The following is a 19808-nucleotide window of genomic DNA, read 5'->3' as shown; positions in this document are numbered from 1 at the left end:
CGTCCTCGTTCTTAGTTGGCAGTGGTAAGCAACTGCAAAGTGTTGGTCCCCGAAACGGTCCTCTAGAGCCTGAAGAGTTTCCTCGTAAGTGGTATTTGTCGGAATGCCGGGTAGTATTTCCGCCGACCGACCCTTCAGGGCAGTAATTAAGTATGTCGATCTTTCCTTATCCGTCCATTGGTTGTGTTCTGCCACGGTCTCGAATTGTCGCCGGAATACGCTCCACGTTGAATTACCGTTGAATGTCGGTGGCTGAGCTGTGCTGGCGACGACCGTGGGTGTATTTCCCCGCTCGGCCTTCATTTGCACTATGTCCAACCGGGCCTGGAGCTCGCGTTTGGTTTCGTCAATTGCTGCGCAGGTTTCGTTGTAGTTCTTCGTCAGGTTTTCCAGGAGTTTATCTGTCCGCGCGCAGAGGGACACTTCAATCTGCTCAGTTATTTCTGACTGGAGAGTCTGTTTGTCGTGTTCAAAAATCGCAAAAAATGTTTTCAATTCTATGTTGGATTGTCTCATTCAACTCTGACCGCATAGCTCGCATTTCTGCTTTCATTTCTTCTTTGTCGGTTTCGATTTTCTCTCGCAGTTTTCTTGGCCGACTCTCCTCTCCTCTCGGTTGGCCTCGATAATGGCCAGCAACTCCTTATGGCCGGTTTTCCATTTGGCTTCCGTCTCTTCTTGGTAGGATTTCATGTTGTCGTCCATTCTTGCCAGCATTTCCTCTTTGTCAGTTTTCCTATCGGCGTCTAATTTGGCCAGGAAATATTCTCTGTCTTTCTTCCTACTTTCCTCCATCTCTTGGTAGGATCTCATGTTGGCGTCCATTCTGTTTTCCATCCGCACTCGGTCGGCATCTGCCTTCGCCAGCATTTCGATTATTCGCTGCATCTCCATTTTGTAGCAGTAAAGTACTTGATGCACAACAATCTGTTTGTGGCGTGCTTAAGTTCGTAACACTTCTGACACCAGTGTGACGTGTTTCGTTACTGAATACGCCGTAGAGATCGTTAATTGGTTTATTGAACAATCTACAAATATCGGCTACAATTAATTATAACACAGTTGCGGGTTTCCACACTTTACAAACCCTACAACCAAGTCTTCACGTACTAATAACGCGGGAGCTATACAAATCTCCCTGAATTACACACTCCAGGTATAACTGTACTACAGCACTCACTAAGTCTCGAAAGCACACGATAAGTCTTCCGCTCGCTGACTTCTTAGTTATCGCACCCTCGCAGGCTGCTACCTTGAGAACTGTTGATAACACACTGACTCTCGCTTGCTGCTCAGCCGGCTTTTATTCCGTTCGCTGTTGCTAGGGTCGCCCGCCACGTCACTACTGTGACGTGACGTATAGCCTAGCAACCGCGATATCCCTTGGTGACGTCACCGCTGTTGACTCGTGTTGCATAGCTACCAGGTTGCGGGGACTCGGCTAACTTCGGCTCCGCTCGGCTAACTTCGGCTCCGCTTGGCACGTCACCGCGGGGAGAGTGGCGGGGTGATTACTCGCCTATTACGAGAGCGCTACGTTACCGTCACGTGCCGCTGGCGAGGTAGGGGTCCTCCGTTGCGAAACATGTCACAATAGACTCCTTCCATTGATCAGGCAAGTCTTCCTTATTCCAAACAGAACTAATTAGCTTATGGATTCCAGAATGTAATATTGCACCTCCTTCTTGAATCCATTCATCTAGAATCTGACCACTACCTGGCAAATTATACCTTTTCAATTTTGCAATAGCAAATCCTACTTCAAAACAACTTATTAGTCTTAATAAGATATATTGTGTGTTATATTCCAATTTCTGTAAAGAAAGGAAACTTCTTTTTGAAAAAAACATAATTAAGTTTGAAATGATCTTTATGTGTAAGAAAGAGTTACACTAGACCAATACAAATCAAAATTAAATTTATCTGACAAGTTTTAATGTACGTCATCAATACCAGATTTAATCAAAATCTGTCAAGTAGTATGAATGGATATACATTTACTTCTTACATGCTGCACAAAATAATGCATAAAAGATAACTCTGTTGCAGTAAAAACAAATAACAAAAAGGAAATAATAATCTTTCCATTCTCAGCCTTGGAAGTAGAAAAATGCTGTGAAATGGATGACTTCTTTTACTGACTGCTTGCAATAAGATTTAAGTTGTGCTTACAGTAAGACCAGCAAAGGAGACTTGCACATATGGATTCACCAGGTCCTTCACCTCACCAGTAAAGGCTTTCTTCACATTTGCAACAATGGAAGAGTTCATTTTTGGCAACCCATCAGCTCGATACACTCTTACAATGAAACGAGCTCGCTGCCGCTCCACTGGCACTCCATCTGGTAACAACAGGTTCCTGAAATATAGTATAATATTTCAGGACAACTGGAAAACAAGGTTAAATAAACAAATAACAATAGTTCACAGCCCTGTTTCTCAACCAGTCTGCTGTAACATAAGTCTAAGTGTGAAACAGTATTTTGAATTCAAATATATTATGCCATAATGGATGTAAGCCAAAATTATGATGCCAGAAAAGTTGTCTGTTGCTTGGTAACGACTGGGTAAACAAGTTCCTATGAAAACAAATTAACACACAACAATAAGGGAAGTGTTTGAATTGGTATGACCTGAAGCTGCATAGCAAGTTGCCATTGGCATTTACAGCATTAGTAGTGGACAGCCTGCACACAGTATGCTACAAGCCAGAAGGTGGCGGGTTCGATTCCCTATGAGATGATTGAATTTTTCAACTTACCTACTCCTTCCAACNGGGCGGCTGGCATGTAAGGCTGACAACCTTACCGCCATCTGTGAGATGATTGTCTAGAGAAAATGTGGAGCATCGATGTCTCACAACCCAATGGGCCTACACGGCCTGTTACAGGAATAGCTTTACCTTAGTTGACAGCCAATGTGAGTCAGGGATGGCCAGTGAGATCCAGTGAGTAATCAGTAATGGTTATTGGTGCCACTGAGTTAGTTGAAACCTAACAATTGAATTTGTTAATTACGAGACAGTCACAGGACACAATCAGGAACTGCACAGCTGTTACCTGCTATGCTGTAGTGAGGAGTAGAGTGCGTGAATTATTGAAAACTTTAATAATTACTTGTAGTTATAAGTTTTAAGTGTTCAATAAATCCAATTACTAACCAACACCATGTCTAATCTCTAATATGTGACAATATTTCTACATATTTAACAACATTCCATAAGTTGTAATAATAACAGCGTGATCTTGTTCAGCCCCATTTTGTCATAGCATTGGCTTATGCTGTTGTTTCATTGTTAAATATTGCTGCCTCAGTATTGACCATATTTCTTTCTATTTCACAAACAATGTCTCTCCAGATAGCTAGTTTACTTTATCTTCAAATATTATTTTCCTACATCTGAGTCACTTATTACTCATTCTTCAAATGTTGATGTTGCATTTTCCTAAGAACTATATGCCTATTACAAAAAATCACATAAGTAAAAAGCAGAAGAAAATACGAAGAGTAATATTTTTATACATTGGATATGAGACTCTCACATGCTGGTTGCTTGCTTGGCTTACTCTTCGGTCTTGAAGAAGGAGCAGTAAGTTCCACAGAAACATCAGTTGTCCTTCATTGGTCTCTGCAGTGCTCTATCCCCAAAACTCTTAATGTGTACATACTTCATATAAGCATATGCATATACATACCACACCAATTTACAGTACAAGTTATACACAATTTGATCTGTCGTGATGTACTGAAAAATATTTTAGTATGCTGCAAAAAAGAACTTGAGAAACGCCGACTCTAAACTCAATTCAGAACAGACTGCAAGTAAGTTTTACACCTCTTCAATTCACTATATTCTGACACTCTCTCACCAGCCAATTTGAATAACTCTTTATATCCATTGCTTTGGGGATTCAAGTACAGTTTTGGTGTTTAATCTTTTACTGTTGACAGATTATGGGAGAAATTTCTTTTATTGATATTCTGAATGAAATAAAATTTGACTAGAAAACTATTATTTTAAATGTTGCATTTAATTCATTATGAAACAGCATACAGCGATCTGTCAAGTATATTTATACCTATACAACCATATAATGCCAAAACATGACCACCTAAAAAAAAAAGAGAATAATAATTCAAACAATGGGTATGAAATTTTTTTTCTTAAAAGTAAAGTCGGAAAATTGGAAATAGAAACTGTTTTTTAGAGAAGTCATGTTTAAATATGTGCGAATACAGTTCGAAGAGAAAGAACTACAATTATTTGGCCAAGGCAGCAGAATTCAGATATATACAACAGAGACAAATGGGATGACCCAGAAGAAGTTAGTTTACTCAGGTACAGGAAGACATCAAGAACAGAAGAAAGAGCTGGCATATGATTACAAAGGAAAATTTTGGGAGGCAAGAAAACTTAGAGATATTTCATCCAGCAACTTGCATAAATTTGAGAGTGCCAGATAGAGATAGTGGTAATTAGTGCATGGCATGGACAGGACTAAAATTTTATTACACCTTCTACCAGGAAAGACTGCACACAAATATTTGTAATGTCTTAGTTTTAAACATTTATGCCTGATTTCACCAAACAACTATACAGAAACAAGTTTTCAGGAATACTTACGCTTCAATATCATCCTCATCCTTCTCACTTTTAGGTGGAACTTTGACTGAGTCACCTTTCCCAATTACACTGATGTCACATTTCAGGTAGCCCTTTGGTCCTCCCGCAATATCATCAGGGTCTGTCAGGAGAGCCCATTTGTGATAGAATTGATGATCTGTAATGAAATATATATCAATATGGAATAAACTGATATATGATCCTTCTTTATATTTTCAATTACAAATTATGTAACACTGAAGTAATATTATGTCATATATAATTCATATATTCTACTACTGCACATGTAACTGTCTGGTGTAGGCTATAATTATCACTTACAGTTTTACACTACAGTCTTTGTCCTCTGAATTCAATTGGTTTTGGTCAGAATTGGGGACTTTTCAGATTTTTATACATTTTATATTTTGTTGGGTCATGCAATAGCATATATGGATGACACACTGTTCCACAAGCCAGAAGGTTGTGGTTTTGATTCCTGATGATGTCATTGGATTTTTCAGTTGACCTAATCCTTCCAGCTGCACCATGGCCCTGGAGTTGACTCAGGCTCTAACAGAAATTAGTACTGGGAATCTTCCTGGGGGTAAAGGGCAGCTAGCACATAAGGTTGAAAGAACTCATCTGTAAGCCGATTGTCTACAAAATGTGATAGCCTCAACATCACACAGTCCTATGGGCCTCCATGGCCTGTTACAGGAATAGTTTTACCCTATTTAACTCTTCTTTTTACCTCATATTTTGTTAGATAATAACATAATCTACATACTTTAAATTTTATATACTTAAATTGCAATGGAATGTTCATTCCAATTACAAATTCTATTTAAAATAATTTTGTGTTTATTATGTGCTATGTATATACTCCACATAAATGACAGTTCAATCTGTCCATTACAAATCAGCACTGAACTCACAAAATTGTAATTCCTTTAGAAAAGTTAGATTCCCAGTCACTGCTAAAATGTTGTTAATGGGGTTCTTCACCATAAAGGGAGCAAGGAAAATGTATTTATTTTCATGTGTTTATTACATAAACAGAGAAACTGTCTTGTAAAAGCTTCAGTGATAAACAAAAAGGAGAGCTTTATGAACATGTGAATAAACTAAACCTTCAATCCTTTTGAGCTATTGCTTCTGGTAGTTTACTGTGTGGGGTTTTCTTATGTTGTGTAGTCTTTGTCATTACTCCTATGACAACCCACTTCTTCGGAACAATTTGTTGGCCCTGAAAAGGACCGTGGTTGCTGAGATGATTGACCGGTGAGGTAGCGCGGCGCGCGCCGGTAAGGAGAAAGGCTTGCTGCGGTGAAAGGCTAGTGGAAAGGCTAGGCCGTGGCTGGAGGTTGCTTGATCGCGGCGCGGCAAATGGCGGAGGTTGCTGCCGGTGGTGAAAGGCTAGTCGAGCGCGGTTGTAGGAGCCATGAGGCAGTGGCTACNATAACTCGACTCTGGGGTCGCTCCTTTTTATACGCTGGTCGGTGGGGCGGAGCCAAACTCGAAAGTGAGGAGCAAGAATTGATTGGCTAGCGCGCGTAATGGTGTAGACGCGGGCTATCGCCGAGCGTAGTATAAATGCGATCGTTTGAAGCAATCTGATTGGTTAGCGCGCGTGATGGTGAAAAGTGATGTGAAGAGCGAGCGTTGCAGAAATGCGTGATAATGTGGGATGTTCCCACAACTGTTTGCAGGTGTATACACTTGGATCATTCTGATAATGATTTTTTGTATTCTCAGTCTTGAAATGCTTATAAGGTGACTGTCTTATTATAGATGTACTTCATGGACCACATAGATAACTTTATAAACATTTCCTGAACAGCCTAGAGGCCCTCTGAGCTGGGATTGACTTTTTTATATAAATCATGATAGCTAGATAATGATTATGACAAAGGACTCCATTTTGGTAATTGTATTTCCTAGTGTACAATTCTGTAATGATATATAATTGTGATTTGGCTGTGGCTTATGTCAGATCACTGACTTAGTCAATCACAATGTTCAGCAGTTTTCATCTGACTGTTGACATGATTTCAAGACAGGTGTGGGAACTGGGATGTTCCCACACAGGCTTCAAAAATCGTCACTGGTTGATGGTGTAATCTTATTGATGAAACTGGAACTACATATTGAAAATTTTTAAAATTTTCACATAAGATTGTGAACAAAAGTTAAGAACAATTCTGTAGAACGTACTAGGTACCACAGTGAATGCCTTAGATGCCACAGTGACTTTTCAGCCCTGTTGAATCCAGATTCACAAAGCCAAACAGTACAAACACTAGAGCAGAAGCATAACAATCAAATTACTGCAAGCAGAGTGGAGCAGCCAGTGCAACACATAAGTGGATAGGACACACAAAATAACACTGTGCATTATATGTCAACTAACTCAGAAGACCATCATTTAAGTATTTTTAGTACAGAGAATTACAAATAATTGAGTGAATGTTCTAATAATCATGGAATCTCTTAATCAGCAGAACAAAGAAGCACATAAAACCATAATTTTTCTTATTTTATATAAATATTCTGTCATAGACTTCTTAAAGATTTAACAGATTTATTCTAGACAGCACTCTTAATGGTAATGATAAGAGTTTTACTGTAGCAGAAATTAGATTAAATATTTATCACAAGGACATATTTAAATTATTTACACTAAATAATTTTAATAATTAATATGCTCACTAGTGGTTTTCCAACACCTTCAGGGATACTCAATCAGGAAAGTTATACTTGCCAAAGATGGGGACTACTGTGAAAAATGCGAAAAGGAGACAACTAGGCACAACACTACAGTAATTCAAAGTGATTAGTCTGCAAGGAGATTGTACAGCAACCTCTACAGGTGGTATATGCATGATGAAATATCAGTGGTTACTGGGCTTGCTTACAGTGTGTCGAACACAGCTTGTACTTTAATGCTACAACTGTGCAAAAGCAAGATTTAAAATTCAATTATAAAATACAATCAACAATCTTGTTATGCACTTTGTTCAGAAAGTGCATGAAATCTGTTTGCATGTGATATCCCTAGAAATAATGAATGGGTTTCCGTTAAGTTTGCTACTGGGGGTATGTTATAAAACTTACCGACCAAACTTCATCTTATGAGATTTCTAGTTTTCATAGGGTAAAAATTCATATTTTGGTCTTCTGGTACATTACACCAAGTAGTCTGGTAGGTGGGTACAAACTTTTGGAAGAACAAATTGCTTTCACCATTTCAATATTATTTTTTATGGTTCTAACAATAAAAATGATAGGTTCCCATAGAAACACAAATAAATTTTCTGGTGAAGAAAGTAGTCTTCTGGGATTTGGCACCGTGTATATGTGGTGTTAGCCGACGTTTCGGAGGAACGTATCCCCTCCATCTTCAGGGTAGAAGAAAAAATATAAGAAATCTGCAAGCGAAGAGACCGTGAGAACCGGTGAAAGCAGACTGCATTTAACCGTTCTCACGGTCTCTTTGCTTGCAGATTTCTTATATTTTTTCTTTTACCCTGAAGATGGAGGCGATACGTTCCTCTGAAACGTCGGTTAACACCACATATACATGGTGCCAAATCCCAGAAGACTGCTTTCTTCATAGTCACTGCCGTGAAAGCCTCAAATCTTACAAGTTTTCTGGTGTTAATTCCTTCATTGTTATTAGCAATAACATTATACACTTACTTTTCACCCAGATGTGGTCCTGGTTTATTCTAGCTGCTGACAAATATATTTCTTACATCAATTTTGCCACACTATGTTTGTATTGTATTGTATTTGATTTTATCCGTTTTGCTACATAGTAACATTTGTACTTGCACCATACACTTTTTTTATGAAAACTAACAAATTCGTTTATCATATAAAAAGAATGTTCCAATAAAAATGATTTTAAATCTTCTTTAAAAGCTGAAAAACCTACCGAGTTTTTCTTTTGTTTGGCACCTTACTATACAATTCTATCCTCATATTTACTGCACTTTTTTTAAAATAATGTAGTTCTGCAGAATTGAACATGAAAATCCTTGTTTATTCTTGTATTATAACTATGAATATGTATATTTTGGATCAAATCTGCTTTGTGTTTTTTATGTAACATAACACCTCTAAGATATACAAAGATGTGACCGTGAGGATGCCAAAATCATTAAAAATTTGCCTGCATATTTCTTGTTTACCAAATCCACTAATTATTTGCAACACCCTTTTCTGCATTTTAAATACCTTTATACTATCACCTTCACCCCCCAAAAATATTATTTCATATCTCAATAACGACTGAAACTTTCCAAAACAAATTCTTCTTAACATATTTGGACTCAAAACTCCTCTTAGTGATTTAATTATATAGGATGTTTTACTAAGTTTTGAACATAATGACTGGATGTGGGTATGCCATTTAAGGTTTTCTATAATATCTATACCTAAAAATCTCAGTTCCGATGAGTGAGAAATTTCCAAGTTATTATAGAGTTTCTGCAGTCTAACTACAAACCTATTTTTACTAAGGTGGAATGACATAGCAGCTGTTTTCTTAATATTTATTAAAAGGTTATTTACCTGAAACCATGTTTCAAGCTGTTTCATGATCTTATTTATTTTCTGTTGAGCTACATCTTTATCAGTAACCAGTACATTAATATCGCCTGCAAACGATACCATTTCTGCACCTTGTACATTTAGTGGGAGATCATTTATATACGGAAGAAACAGTAGTGGTCCCAGAATTGACCCTTGTGGTATTCCATGTATTGTTTCTCTCAAGGGTGATATATATGTATTTTGGATGATATTTTTATTTGGGTGATTTATTTCAACAAATTGTACTCGGTGAGATAAATAAGATTTAAACCATAAATTAGTAGCCCCTCTGATCCCATAGTAATTTAATTTATCTGGTAATACATTGTGGTCTATCGCATCATATGCCTTTGTCAAGTCAAAAAATATTCCTATAACATGTAACCGTCTATCCATCGCCTCCTGTATACTCTCAATGAAGGTCTTCTGTTGATTTGTTATTCCTAAATCCATTTTGCAATCCATTTTGTATATTTTGTTACAAAGGCTATCAACCTGTTATACACCAATTTTTCTAGTATTTTGGAGAAAACTGGCAAAACTGATATTGGCCTGTAATTACAAACTTCCTGTCTTTCCCGCTTTTTATACAGTGGTCTTACTTTAGCTATTTGCATCTTATCCGGAAAGAACCCGATTTTAAAGAGGCATTGAAAATATGTACTAAAGGTTTCTTTGTGTAATGTGAACATCTCTTGGCTAAATATTCTGGAATTTCATCAAAGCCTGCAGATGGTTACCTCTTAAACTTTTTATTACCCTCTCTATTTCAATTTCGGTAATAGGGAGCCAAAACATTGTGTTCATTTGATATTGTATCCTCTGTTGTGAGGTTTGTACTGGAGAATGGTTTACATTATTCGCTAAAAGATCTTCAACACTTTCAATAAAAAAAGGAATTCAACATGTCTGCCATTTTTTGTGGATTTGAAGTTTCCTCATTTGCATTCTTTAAACTAGTTATATAGTCGACCTGCCGAGAATTTCCAGGTTCTTTATTTATTATCTGCCAAATTGCCTTTGTTTTGTCATGTGAACTTAACATAAACCTTACATTTTCTTTTAGCTTCTGTTATAACCCTTTTATAGGTTTTCTGATATCTATTAATGTATTCTGAAACATCATTTGAAAAATTTTGTACTTTTCTTTAAAGTGTTTAAAAGTCTCATTTTCTGACTTGAAACCTTTATCCCCTGGGTAATCCATTTAATCTCACTACAGTTTTTCTTATAAACTGTCTTTAAAGGAAAAGCTCTTTCAAAATAGTACAAAAATCTGTTCAAAAAAGTATTGTAAGGAGTATTTACTTCATCATACAGAAGAACATCTTCCCAGGATTCCATCTCAAGTAGATGGTTGAATTCTTCTATATTCCTACATGAAACCTGTCTTGCTGTAATTTGTTTTCCATCTTTTTTAGGCTTATTTACCTTTATACGTAATATCTGTGCAAAATGATCTGAATACCCCAAATCTAACACTTCCATTAAGTTTTTACAGTATAGCTTATCAATTATCATAACATCTATTAATGATACTGAGATTTTTGTGTTGATTTTCCTTGTGTCATGCTTACATATCACTTAACAGCCATATTGGATGAGAAGAACTTTTTATTATAATAAAAACAAAAACAAATGAATATAGATCACTATTACCATCTTGAACATTTTTACATTACTAGATTCTCACCATTCCTCCTTACTTTCAAAATGCTACAAACACATTTCTCATTTTCCTCCTTAATTTCAAAATGTTGTCAACATTATTAGCTGTTTTACAAAGTTAAATTGAATAACACTTAGTAAGTTTGGTCTTCAGATTACAAAATTAGTACATGTAATTAAAATTTTCTCAGTCTTATCATAATCAGATTTATTTCTTCTTAAGTATAATACACTCAACTCTCGATTATCCAGGGGCGGTTAAACCGGTTTGCGGCTTAACCGGGGCTTTTTTGAGGCTTATATGTTGTTTAATATTTATTCACTTCTGTTTCACATGGTGAGTTGTAACACTATTTTCGCACTAGTGTGAACCGAGCTCTGCATTTTTTGGTCCCATTATGCTAACACAATGTTCTAGGGTAGGGGTGAAAGAATGCAAGGATTTGTGAAAAGTTTGAAGGACAGATACACCGCCGCAGTTAGTTTCTTTGTATCGATCTTCAAGTGCGTTAGCAAAATGTCAGGGTGTAAAAGCAAGCATTTGTGATAAATATTGAACAGAAAAAGAAAAATACTGCGAAAAAGTAAACGGCAATATTAATTTTTTTTTTAAGTGTTAAGTATGAATATTCGTAAAAAGTGTTGGATGTTGTTGAAGACTGTGATTGAAATAACTAATTCATACTTCAGTGTAACATAAAAAAAGTATTATATAGGCCATGAGATGACATAAAAATGAGGTTGAATAAATTTAAATACAGGTAGGCCTATAGTATTATGAAGGTACAGTATTACAGTACTACTTTGAATAAAATTTGTCTTAACCGGGTTTTCGATTAATTGTGATTTCCATCCCCACCATTACCCCGGATAATCGAGAGTTGAGTGTATCTCCAAACTTGGTAAATTTCTCTGGTGATAGTGGTTTTGTTAAATTGTCTGCCACCTGAGTTTTGGTGTTACAATATTTGATTGAGAACAGTTTCTCTTTCAATTGTTCACTTATTTAGTGATACCTAACATCTATGTGCTTATTCCTACGCATTACTTGTCCAGATTCTATTAGCTTGATTGCACTCTGATTGTTGACACACAGTTCAGCTACCACCCTTTTTCTTGTCACCTCCTCTATTAACGTGTTAGATATTTCAATTATTTACAGCACTCAGCTGCTGCAATATATTCGGCCTCAGTGGTTGATAATGCAACAATACTCTGTTTCCTAGAGCACCATGATGTTGGGCCCACTGGCATCATAATTACATATCCCGTTACACTCTTCCTATCCTTTACATCCCCTGCATAATCAGCATCACTAAATGCTTCCAGTTTCACAGTTTCGGAGTCAGATGAGGTATACTTTATTCCTGAATCTCGTGTACCTTTCACATACCTAGGGTTTTTTTTGTCACATTCTGAACAGCTATTTTGTCAGGATTTTCCAAGGTTTGACTTTCCAAATTTACAGCGAATGCCATATTGGGTCTAGTTTTAGAAGTCATATATAGCAGGCTTCGTACAGCTTCTCTGTAAGGAAATCTTATGTCATTTTCTCCTTCGTCGTTTGTTGGTGGGGTCGTGACCATGGGTGTTTTCATTTCTCGACTTTCTTGAATGTTGTATTTTTCCAATATTTGGCTTCCATAGTTGGTTTGAGAGATATGTATCCCATCTGATTGCCTCTCAATTCGTATTCCTAAATAAACTTTTGGATTTGTTGTCTGGAATTGATTTTCCAGTTTCAGAAGAATTTCTTCTATTTGTCTTTCATCCTCTCCCACTATTATCCCATCATCCACATGAATGGCCATGAACAAACTATTGGCATCATTCTTAAAATGCATTGGTCAGATTTTACTTGGTTTAGACCTTCTTCTTTTAGAAAGGTTGTCAACTTCTTGTTCCATTGCGATGGTGCTTGTCTTAGGCCATATAATGCCTTTTTCAGGAGACATATCTTGCCAGTGTTCTTTTATCCTTCTGGTATCTCCATGTAGTTTTCCTCCTCTAGGTCTCCATACAGGAAGTTGTAGTTGAAGTCTTGTAGCAGAAGGCACTTCTGTTGAGAGGTGTCTCGCTGATAAATTTGCTTCAAGGTGTCGTACATTTCTTTCGCGGTTGTGCATGTCACAATGTGGGTCTTCACATGTTTCTCTATTGTTCTCACTATAACTTAATCCATGTTCTCTTTGTAATAAAAACATTACACTCTTTAAAGATTTTAGCACTTCACTAAGTTGACTTTGCAGACAACTACAATTTACATAAGTTCCCTTATTATCTAGCTCAGACAGTGATTTAAACCATGAACACTCACCCCGCATAACTTCTTTAAAACACTGTGATCAAATTCACTTCAGTATAATTTGATCATGGAATAGCTCTCTCAGATAGAGTTAAAAAATTAAATTATTTTAGTCCTAGATAATGAAAACAGATGTTGCTGTTGTCAACCTTCTGTAATCCATAATTATGGACCTGAGGTCCTTGCTGGATTCTGAAATTTATTTCTATATTCATGTCCACTACTATATTTTATTAATATATTAAAATACTGTGTGTAGTTCAGAATGTTGCTTTCTCCTTCTCATCCCTCAAATGCCTATATATTATATTTTATTCTTCCTAGAGTCAAGCTTGAGTATGCCTCTGTTGTCTGGAATTCCATTATGTCTACTGACGCCAATGAAGTGGAACACACCAATCAGAAATTTGCAGCCTTTGTTTTAATTTTCCCTTTCCTCATGTCCTATAGTTATGCTCATGCTTTACAGCACTTACACACACATTATGTAAGAGAAAGTATCACCCTGGTGTAATGTTTCTTATTTAAATTTATCTTGTATCTAAATTCTGCTCCTCTCTTTTGGAAACTGTTTGCCTTTGAATTCCTGCTTTATGTATTAGAGACTTTTCTATAGTCAATGTCTTCTCTAAATTGTCCTTCTGCTAAATGAGCTTCAACTGATAATTATGTTTATAGACACACCGACACAATTGAAACCAAAACTCTTTCTCATAGTCATATTTCATAATGTTACTTTCTTAATTATTAAAATATTAATTGTATTCAGGATGTAGGTATGTATGCATGTGTATATATATATATATATATATATATATATATATACACACACATGCAAAATTAATTATGTATATTTTATATATTTTTTTCTTGCTGCCTAATGGTTGGAATGTTTTCACTAATTAAACTCTTATTACTGTTTGAATGATACAAGTTGCCTCTTTCTTTCATTGCTCATGCTTAATTTTTAATTAAACTCTGAACTATTGAGTAAGCATGTAAATGAATACAGGATTGAATAGAGAAAATATTGTTGTTTTTGTCATTATTGTTATTATTTAGCTTTCTTGCAGAATGAAGAAATATCATAGCACCTCTAGGTTTTACTATACAACCTCCTCAACAGGTTAGGATGCCATTCATTTTTTCTACAGCACCAGTTGTGTAGTGATTTACAAGGGTTAAAAAACTAGCTAAAGTGTTGTTAATGACTATGGCAGGCATGACACACACTGCCAGCTCTCTATGACACATGTACGTGTGTGCGCATGTACAACACCACATAACATAGCACTCAATGCTGTTATTGAAAAGTGGCACATGAAGCAGTTGTAGCAAAGTACCCTGGAGTTCACCACCAGTGACAGCAGCACTCTACTGTTCTGGGAGGCACACATGTTTAAAGTAACTGAGATTAAAATATGAAGCTGATAATAGAAAACAAAAGTGTTCAACACTGCTAATACCAAAGCCCTCCACTAGATATACTTCTGTTATGAATTTGAATTTATTTATGTTCCATAAATCCAAGTACAGGTTGACACCATTGGATATAGAACAAGTCAAGTACAAATACATATGTCAGTGACATTCTTCTCTCATCTTCACCATGTACTTCCCTAAGATCCACCAGTAAGTTATCATCACATCTCTTTTCTGGACTTCCAAGTGACTATTTCCCAAAAGGTTTCCCCACTAAAATTCTACATGGGTATCTTGTCTATCCCATCTTAGATATAGTTCCAGTATGTTAGAGCCTCTTAGATTTTAATATCCTAACAGTATTAGGTACTGGTATTAAACACAATGTTCCTCATGAACTAATATTGTAACGTATAGAGTCATTGCTGGGTAACTACCTCAAAACAGAAAACAAAACAATATTCGCTGCTAGGCAATAGACTATTAACCTTTAAACGCCGGACTTCGAAATAGTGGTAAGCTTGAGCTGGCCGGAGTTTATTTAAATGTCCGCTGCTGGTGCGCGTTTAAATGCCCGTTGCTACGCTGCGTTTAAATGTCCGTTCCTGTTAGGCGCTTAATCAATTTTAAGCGTTGTGTTTAAAAATGCTCTATCTAGCTCAATTTTTATGATAAATGGATGGAAATAACTTTGTTTATTTCAGAAAAGAACATAGTGTCGCATATTATAAAGGAAGATTTGAAATTTTTAATACAAAGTGTTGTACTCTATTTTCAATTTTTTGTGTTTTAATTTTGATGCGTACTGCAAAAATGGTTTCCCAGTTCTTCACAGAGTTGTTCTGCATTATAACTTCATTTCTGTTTGTAACACTTGACAAATTTTAGCAGTCTCTGGTGTCATAAAACAGATGGAAGCAATAAAATCATTTGGTCTTCTGCTAGCGCTGCTTACACCCTTCGGATTTTCGAATACTTGACTGAAGGTCAGAAGAATGAAAGAATGGCTATTCAAGAGAAAGCTATAGGGGTCCCCTCTTCAGTGCTAAGATGTTCCGTTAGGGCTGCAAAAGCTTATTGCCCCTTCTATTTGAATGAACAGACAGCTGCATCGTGGCTGAGATACAGAGCGTGATCTCTTTTGTGTGCGTTCGTAGTGAAATCGAATACTGTAGTTTCATTTGAACCTATATATACATCAAGAAGGTAACAACAAAAAAGGTATGTACATCGAATTTTACACTATATTTTTAACATACCTATCTGCAGAATCTGCAACAAAATTACTGGATTGTGGATAAGTTTTGGCATAACTCATACGTATATTTTTATTTGCTGTTGTTCAGTAAGGTATTATTTTAATTCCTCTATTAGGGTTTTACTTAAGTCGGTCTGGTAATTACTACATTTAAAAATAAATATTCAGGACTGTGCATGCGCTTCTACTAGCGGCGTGTGCGCGCGCTTCCACTAGCGGAGTTTAAATGCCTGACTGGCCACAACTGGGTACTTTGGCCACGACGACCTTACTCATGACTGGCACAAACTGGGCACTTCGGCACTTAAAGGTTAATAAGCAAACATACGCATCTGTTACTGGATAACACATTCACAAACAAACATCTTTCCATGGAGATTACTAGAGCAACAATAGAAGAGCCATGTTTTCTATGTGGTCTGTGGTGAGATATTATGAGCAAGGGACAAGGTTAGAGTTTAGTTAATTGAAAGTCAGTCTGTGAGGAGAAGACTACAAGGTTGGTTTGAAATGGCTGCTAGTTTGGGAGTTATACAGCTGAAGCACTGAAAGAGTTATAAGGGAGTCTGTGACAGGAAGACTTAGTTGGTGCAGTCATCACAAAAGCTGAAGAATCTCCACTTTTAGAAGCCATTTCCAAGAAATGACTAGTGAAGACAGAGAAGACTTTATGTGTTCTGTAGTTACAATGATATTTGGAGTGTGTAATTCAGTGAGATGCTTAAATATAGAGCATTGAAGTCCATTATGCAGAAACAAATAGTGAAGACTGCAACAGACTGAGAACACTAGTCTGTCTACGACAGTAATTTGTGAAGGTAGTAATGAGCTGTATAAGTTGCCAATAAATCAAATTAACAATCCAAACCCTGTCTATAGTCACTATATCACGTGACAATATCCTAAACTGCCCTTTACAAGTGCTTCATCTTAGGCCCAAACATTTTCCTGTTTCAAGCAATTAAAATTTATGGTTGTCTCACAGAAGAAAAAAAAAATTCAGACCCATACAAATAAGTTGCAAAGTTATCGTTTTTATATCCTGATTTTTAACTTTCAGAAAGTTGATAGGATGGTAAACTTCTGAACTGAATAATAAGGTACATTTCCACAATTTATTCTTCCACTGGTTTTTATTGTGAGCCTCATTTCTATTTGTCAAAATTATTCTCATTTACTTAAATTTTACAATAAACAAAAAAAAAATCAGAATTTTCAGATAAAAGTATTGGCACTATTGCAGAGAAGATATGAACAATTTGTGGGGAACACAAACAATAGTAAATGCTGCTGTCAGTGATTGATGCATCAACAAGATAACTCTGCTGCTGCAAGATGCAGTATGCACCACACATTTTGATCCGGAGGACAGTGAGTGTAGGGACTATACTTTCACTGTACCTGGCTGGGCCCAAACTGTTGCCACATCTAATTTAAAGCTGCCCAACATTTTGTTTGATCTGAGAAAGTTTCTTGATTGTAGAACCTGTGATGGTTGGAAAGAAATCTTACAGAAATAAGAGCAACATACATAAATAACATCGAGCAGAAACACAGAAACAAAGTAAAATAATGGAGAAGTGCATATATTCCTGAGAGAGAAGAGTAAGAAAAACAACATATAGTGTGGTTTAATGAGGAAGTTTTTATAACAATTTTTACAAATTCTCGTTTTCCTTTGTGATCACAATGCTGAAATTCTTATTGTGGTACTATTGGAAACAATTTAATTGTAAAACAGAATTAATTAAATTAAGTTATGCTCCAGAAATTTATTTATCTAAATCCTTTGAAGCCTGATGTTCATATAAATAATAATTAAAACTAAGTTCCTACCTCATATAAAATACTATGTATCTCCATTACAAAGACCAGTCTATTAATGCTGTTTAGGCAGATATCTGTGGTTTATTCTAAAAATCACATAAAATGTGTAAAAGAACTTTGAAGTTAAAATGCAGAAATTTTAAGTATTAAAGCAGGCGGAATGAGTAGTTCTCACTGTATTGTAAGGGGTTAATCCAGATGTTGTTTTTTAATAGTCTCTGCTGGGTATGCTTCAGATCAGGTGGCTATGTTGCCAGCTTTCTACAGTAGAAGCCTAGGGTAATATCCATTCAGTCCACGTGAGACTTGTAGTGAACAAAATGGTACTTGGGTAGGTTTCTCATAAAGTACTACAATTTTCTCCCACCAATCATTCCACCATTGCTCCATACCCATCTATCATTATGCCCATTAGAGGCTGATACAAGATGCACATTTAGGCTACAGTAAAAGAGCCTCAGTCTTACATCACTCATTGTACATATCATCATAGCTATCACCCGAATAATTAGTTTGGCACATGAAACTTTTGTAAGGACATCTAAAAGAAGGTCCTTATTTAAAATAATTTGCTGGAATCTGAATTATTTACCCTAAAATCCTTAGTTATATCCCCAAAAAAGCCACTTAGTCTTCAAACATCCAGTGATCTGTTATAGTTCATTCTAAATGGTTTGGAAACTCTGGATGTTATTTGTAAGGCCAGTGGATTGGATGATTAAAAAAAAATACAAAGAACAGTAAGCTTTGCAAAAATGTAAAAAATACACGTAGAAAATACTCGTATATTTAAGACTACTTGTTGACTAAATACCTCATACAGTCAAATTATCATTTTAATTAAGTAACCATTTGTGGAGGGTGTGAACTATAAGGCTTACCAATAGAAAATTTTGTTCATAAACAGAGCACTGAGGTTGGACTGTGTCATATAGACATACTGACACAAGAATTAATAACCAAATAAAAATGTATAATGTTGTAATCTGATATTGCCCTATTGTGTTTTCAGCACTCTCAAAGGACTAGAAATAGAATTATGATAGATGAAACTATAAGAACTGTGTCATAAGAAAATAGGGTACTATGGATGGAAAAGAATATTGATTCAAGCAAGGGACCACACAGACCTGAAACAGATACTAGCAGGCATTCCATTTAGGATGAAATATTTATTCACAAAGTACTAGCATATTACAAAATAGCAAGTTCATTATTATTTTGAAATATCTGCTTCTACTGTAATTATTTTGCAATTCTTTTTTGCAAGTGCACTGTCCATTTCCATTTATTTGTACTTTTCTTTGGTATGGGTGTTCCTCTTATCTTTAACCCTTTTACTGCTACCCAAGACATTCCAATATATTTTTCTATGATTACCAATGCAGTAAAATCTGACTTCTTTAAATTTTGTATACTTTTTCTCAGGTGTCACGAAACTAGCGTAAAAAGGAACAACCTTAAAATTCTTGTTCTTTACAGACATTTTGAGATGTAATACATGATAATTTCACATATGTAATCAGAATTCACACAGATTGAACATACAAGGTCCGTATAAAAAGTATCGGGAAAAGTTTCGGGAAAATAGATTTATTTCAGATATTGCTACAGTGCCTCAAAATTCTTCAAAATACATCCCTTGTGCATCGATACACTTTTGCCAACGGCGTTGCCACGACACTAAAGCTCCCTGGTAGGCGGATTCCGGAAGGTCCTTAAGGGTCCGCGTGCAAGCCTCTTTGACGGCACTCAGGGTCCCATGATGGTGCCCTTTGAGGAAGGATTTCACTTTCAGGAACAGGAAAAAGTCTGCTGGTGCCAAGTCGGGACTGTAGGGGGGTTGGGGTACCGTCACAATGCCGTTTTTTGTCAGGTAGTCGGTCACCTTGGAGCAGGTGTGACTGGGTGCATTGTCGTGATGCAATTTCCAATTTCCGGCGATGGCTGGCCTCACCCGATTGACCCTTCTCTTCATCCTTCTTAGCACTTCCAGGTAAAAAGCTCCATTCACTGTTTGCCCCTCAGGTACAAATTCGTAGTGGACCACCCCCTGGGCGTCGAAGAAAACGATGAGCATGGTTTTCATTCTGGATTTGCTCATTCGCGCCTTTTTTGGACGAGGT

The 19808-nt window shown here is 36.4% G+C and overlaps 1 protein-coding gene across 2 annotated transcripts in view; it reads right to left on the bottom strand.

The window, feature by feature from the left end:
- The window catches only part of LOC111874417 (otoferlin), a 222554-nt gene that overhangs the window by 51853 nt on the left and 150893 nt on the right, over positions 1-19808 (bottom strand). For both annotated transcript variants that reach the window (XM_023869914.2, XM_033755444.1), the window contains exons 8-10: positions 17257-17341; positions 4625-4781; positions 2173-2359 (exon numbers count right to left, since the gene is read on the bottom strand). In XM_023869914.2, coding sequence (XP_023725682.1) covers positions 2173-2359; positions 4625-4781; positions 17257-17341 — 429 coding nt within the window. The remainder of the gene's footprint in view (positions 1-2172; positions 2360-4624; positions 4782-17256; positions 17342-19808) is intronic.

The sequence above is a fragment of the Cryptotermes secundus genome, unplaced genomic scaffold, assembly GCF_002891405.2.
Source record: "Cryptotermes secundus unplaced genomic scaffold, Csec_1.0 scaffold251, whole genome shotgun sequence".
NCBI classification, from domain to species: Eukaryota; Metazoa; Arthropoda; class Insecta; order Blattodea; family Kalotermitidae; genus Cryptotermes; species Cryptotermes secundus.
The sequence above is the reverse complement of the archived record's forward strand: the minus strand, read 5'-3'. Positions and strand labels throughout refer to the sequence as shown.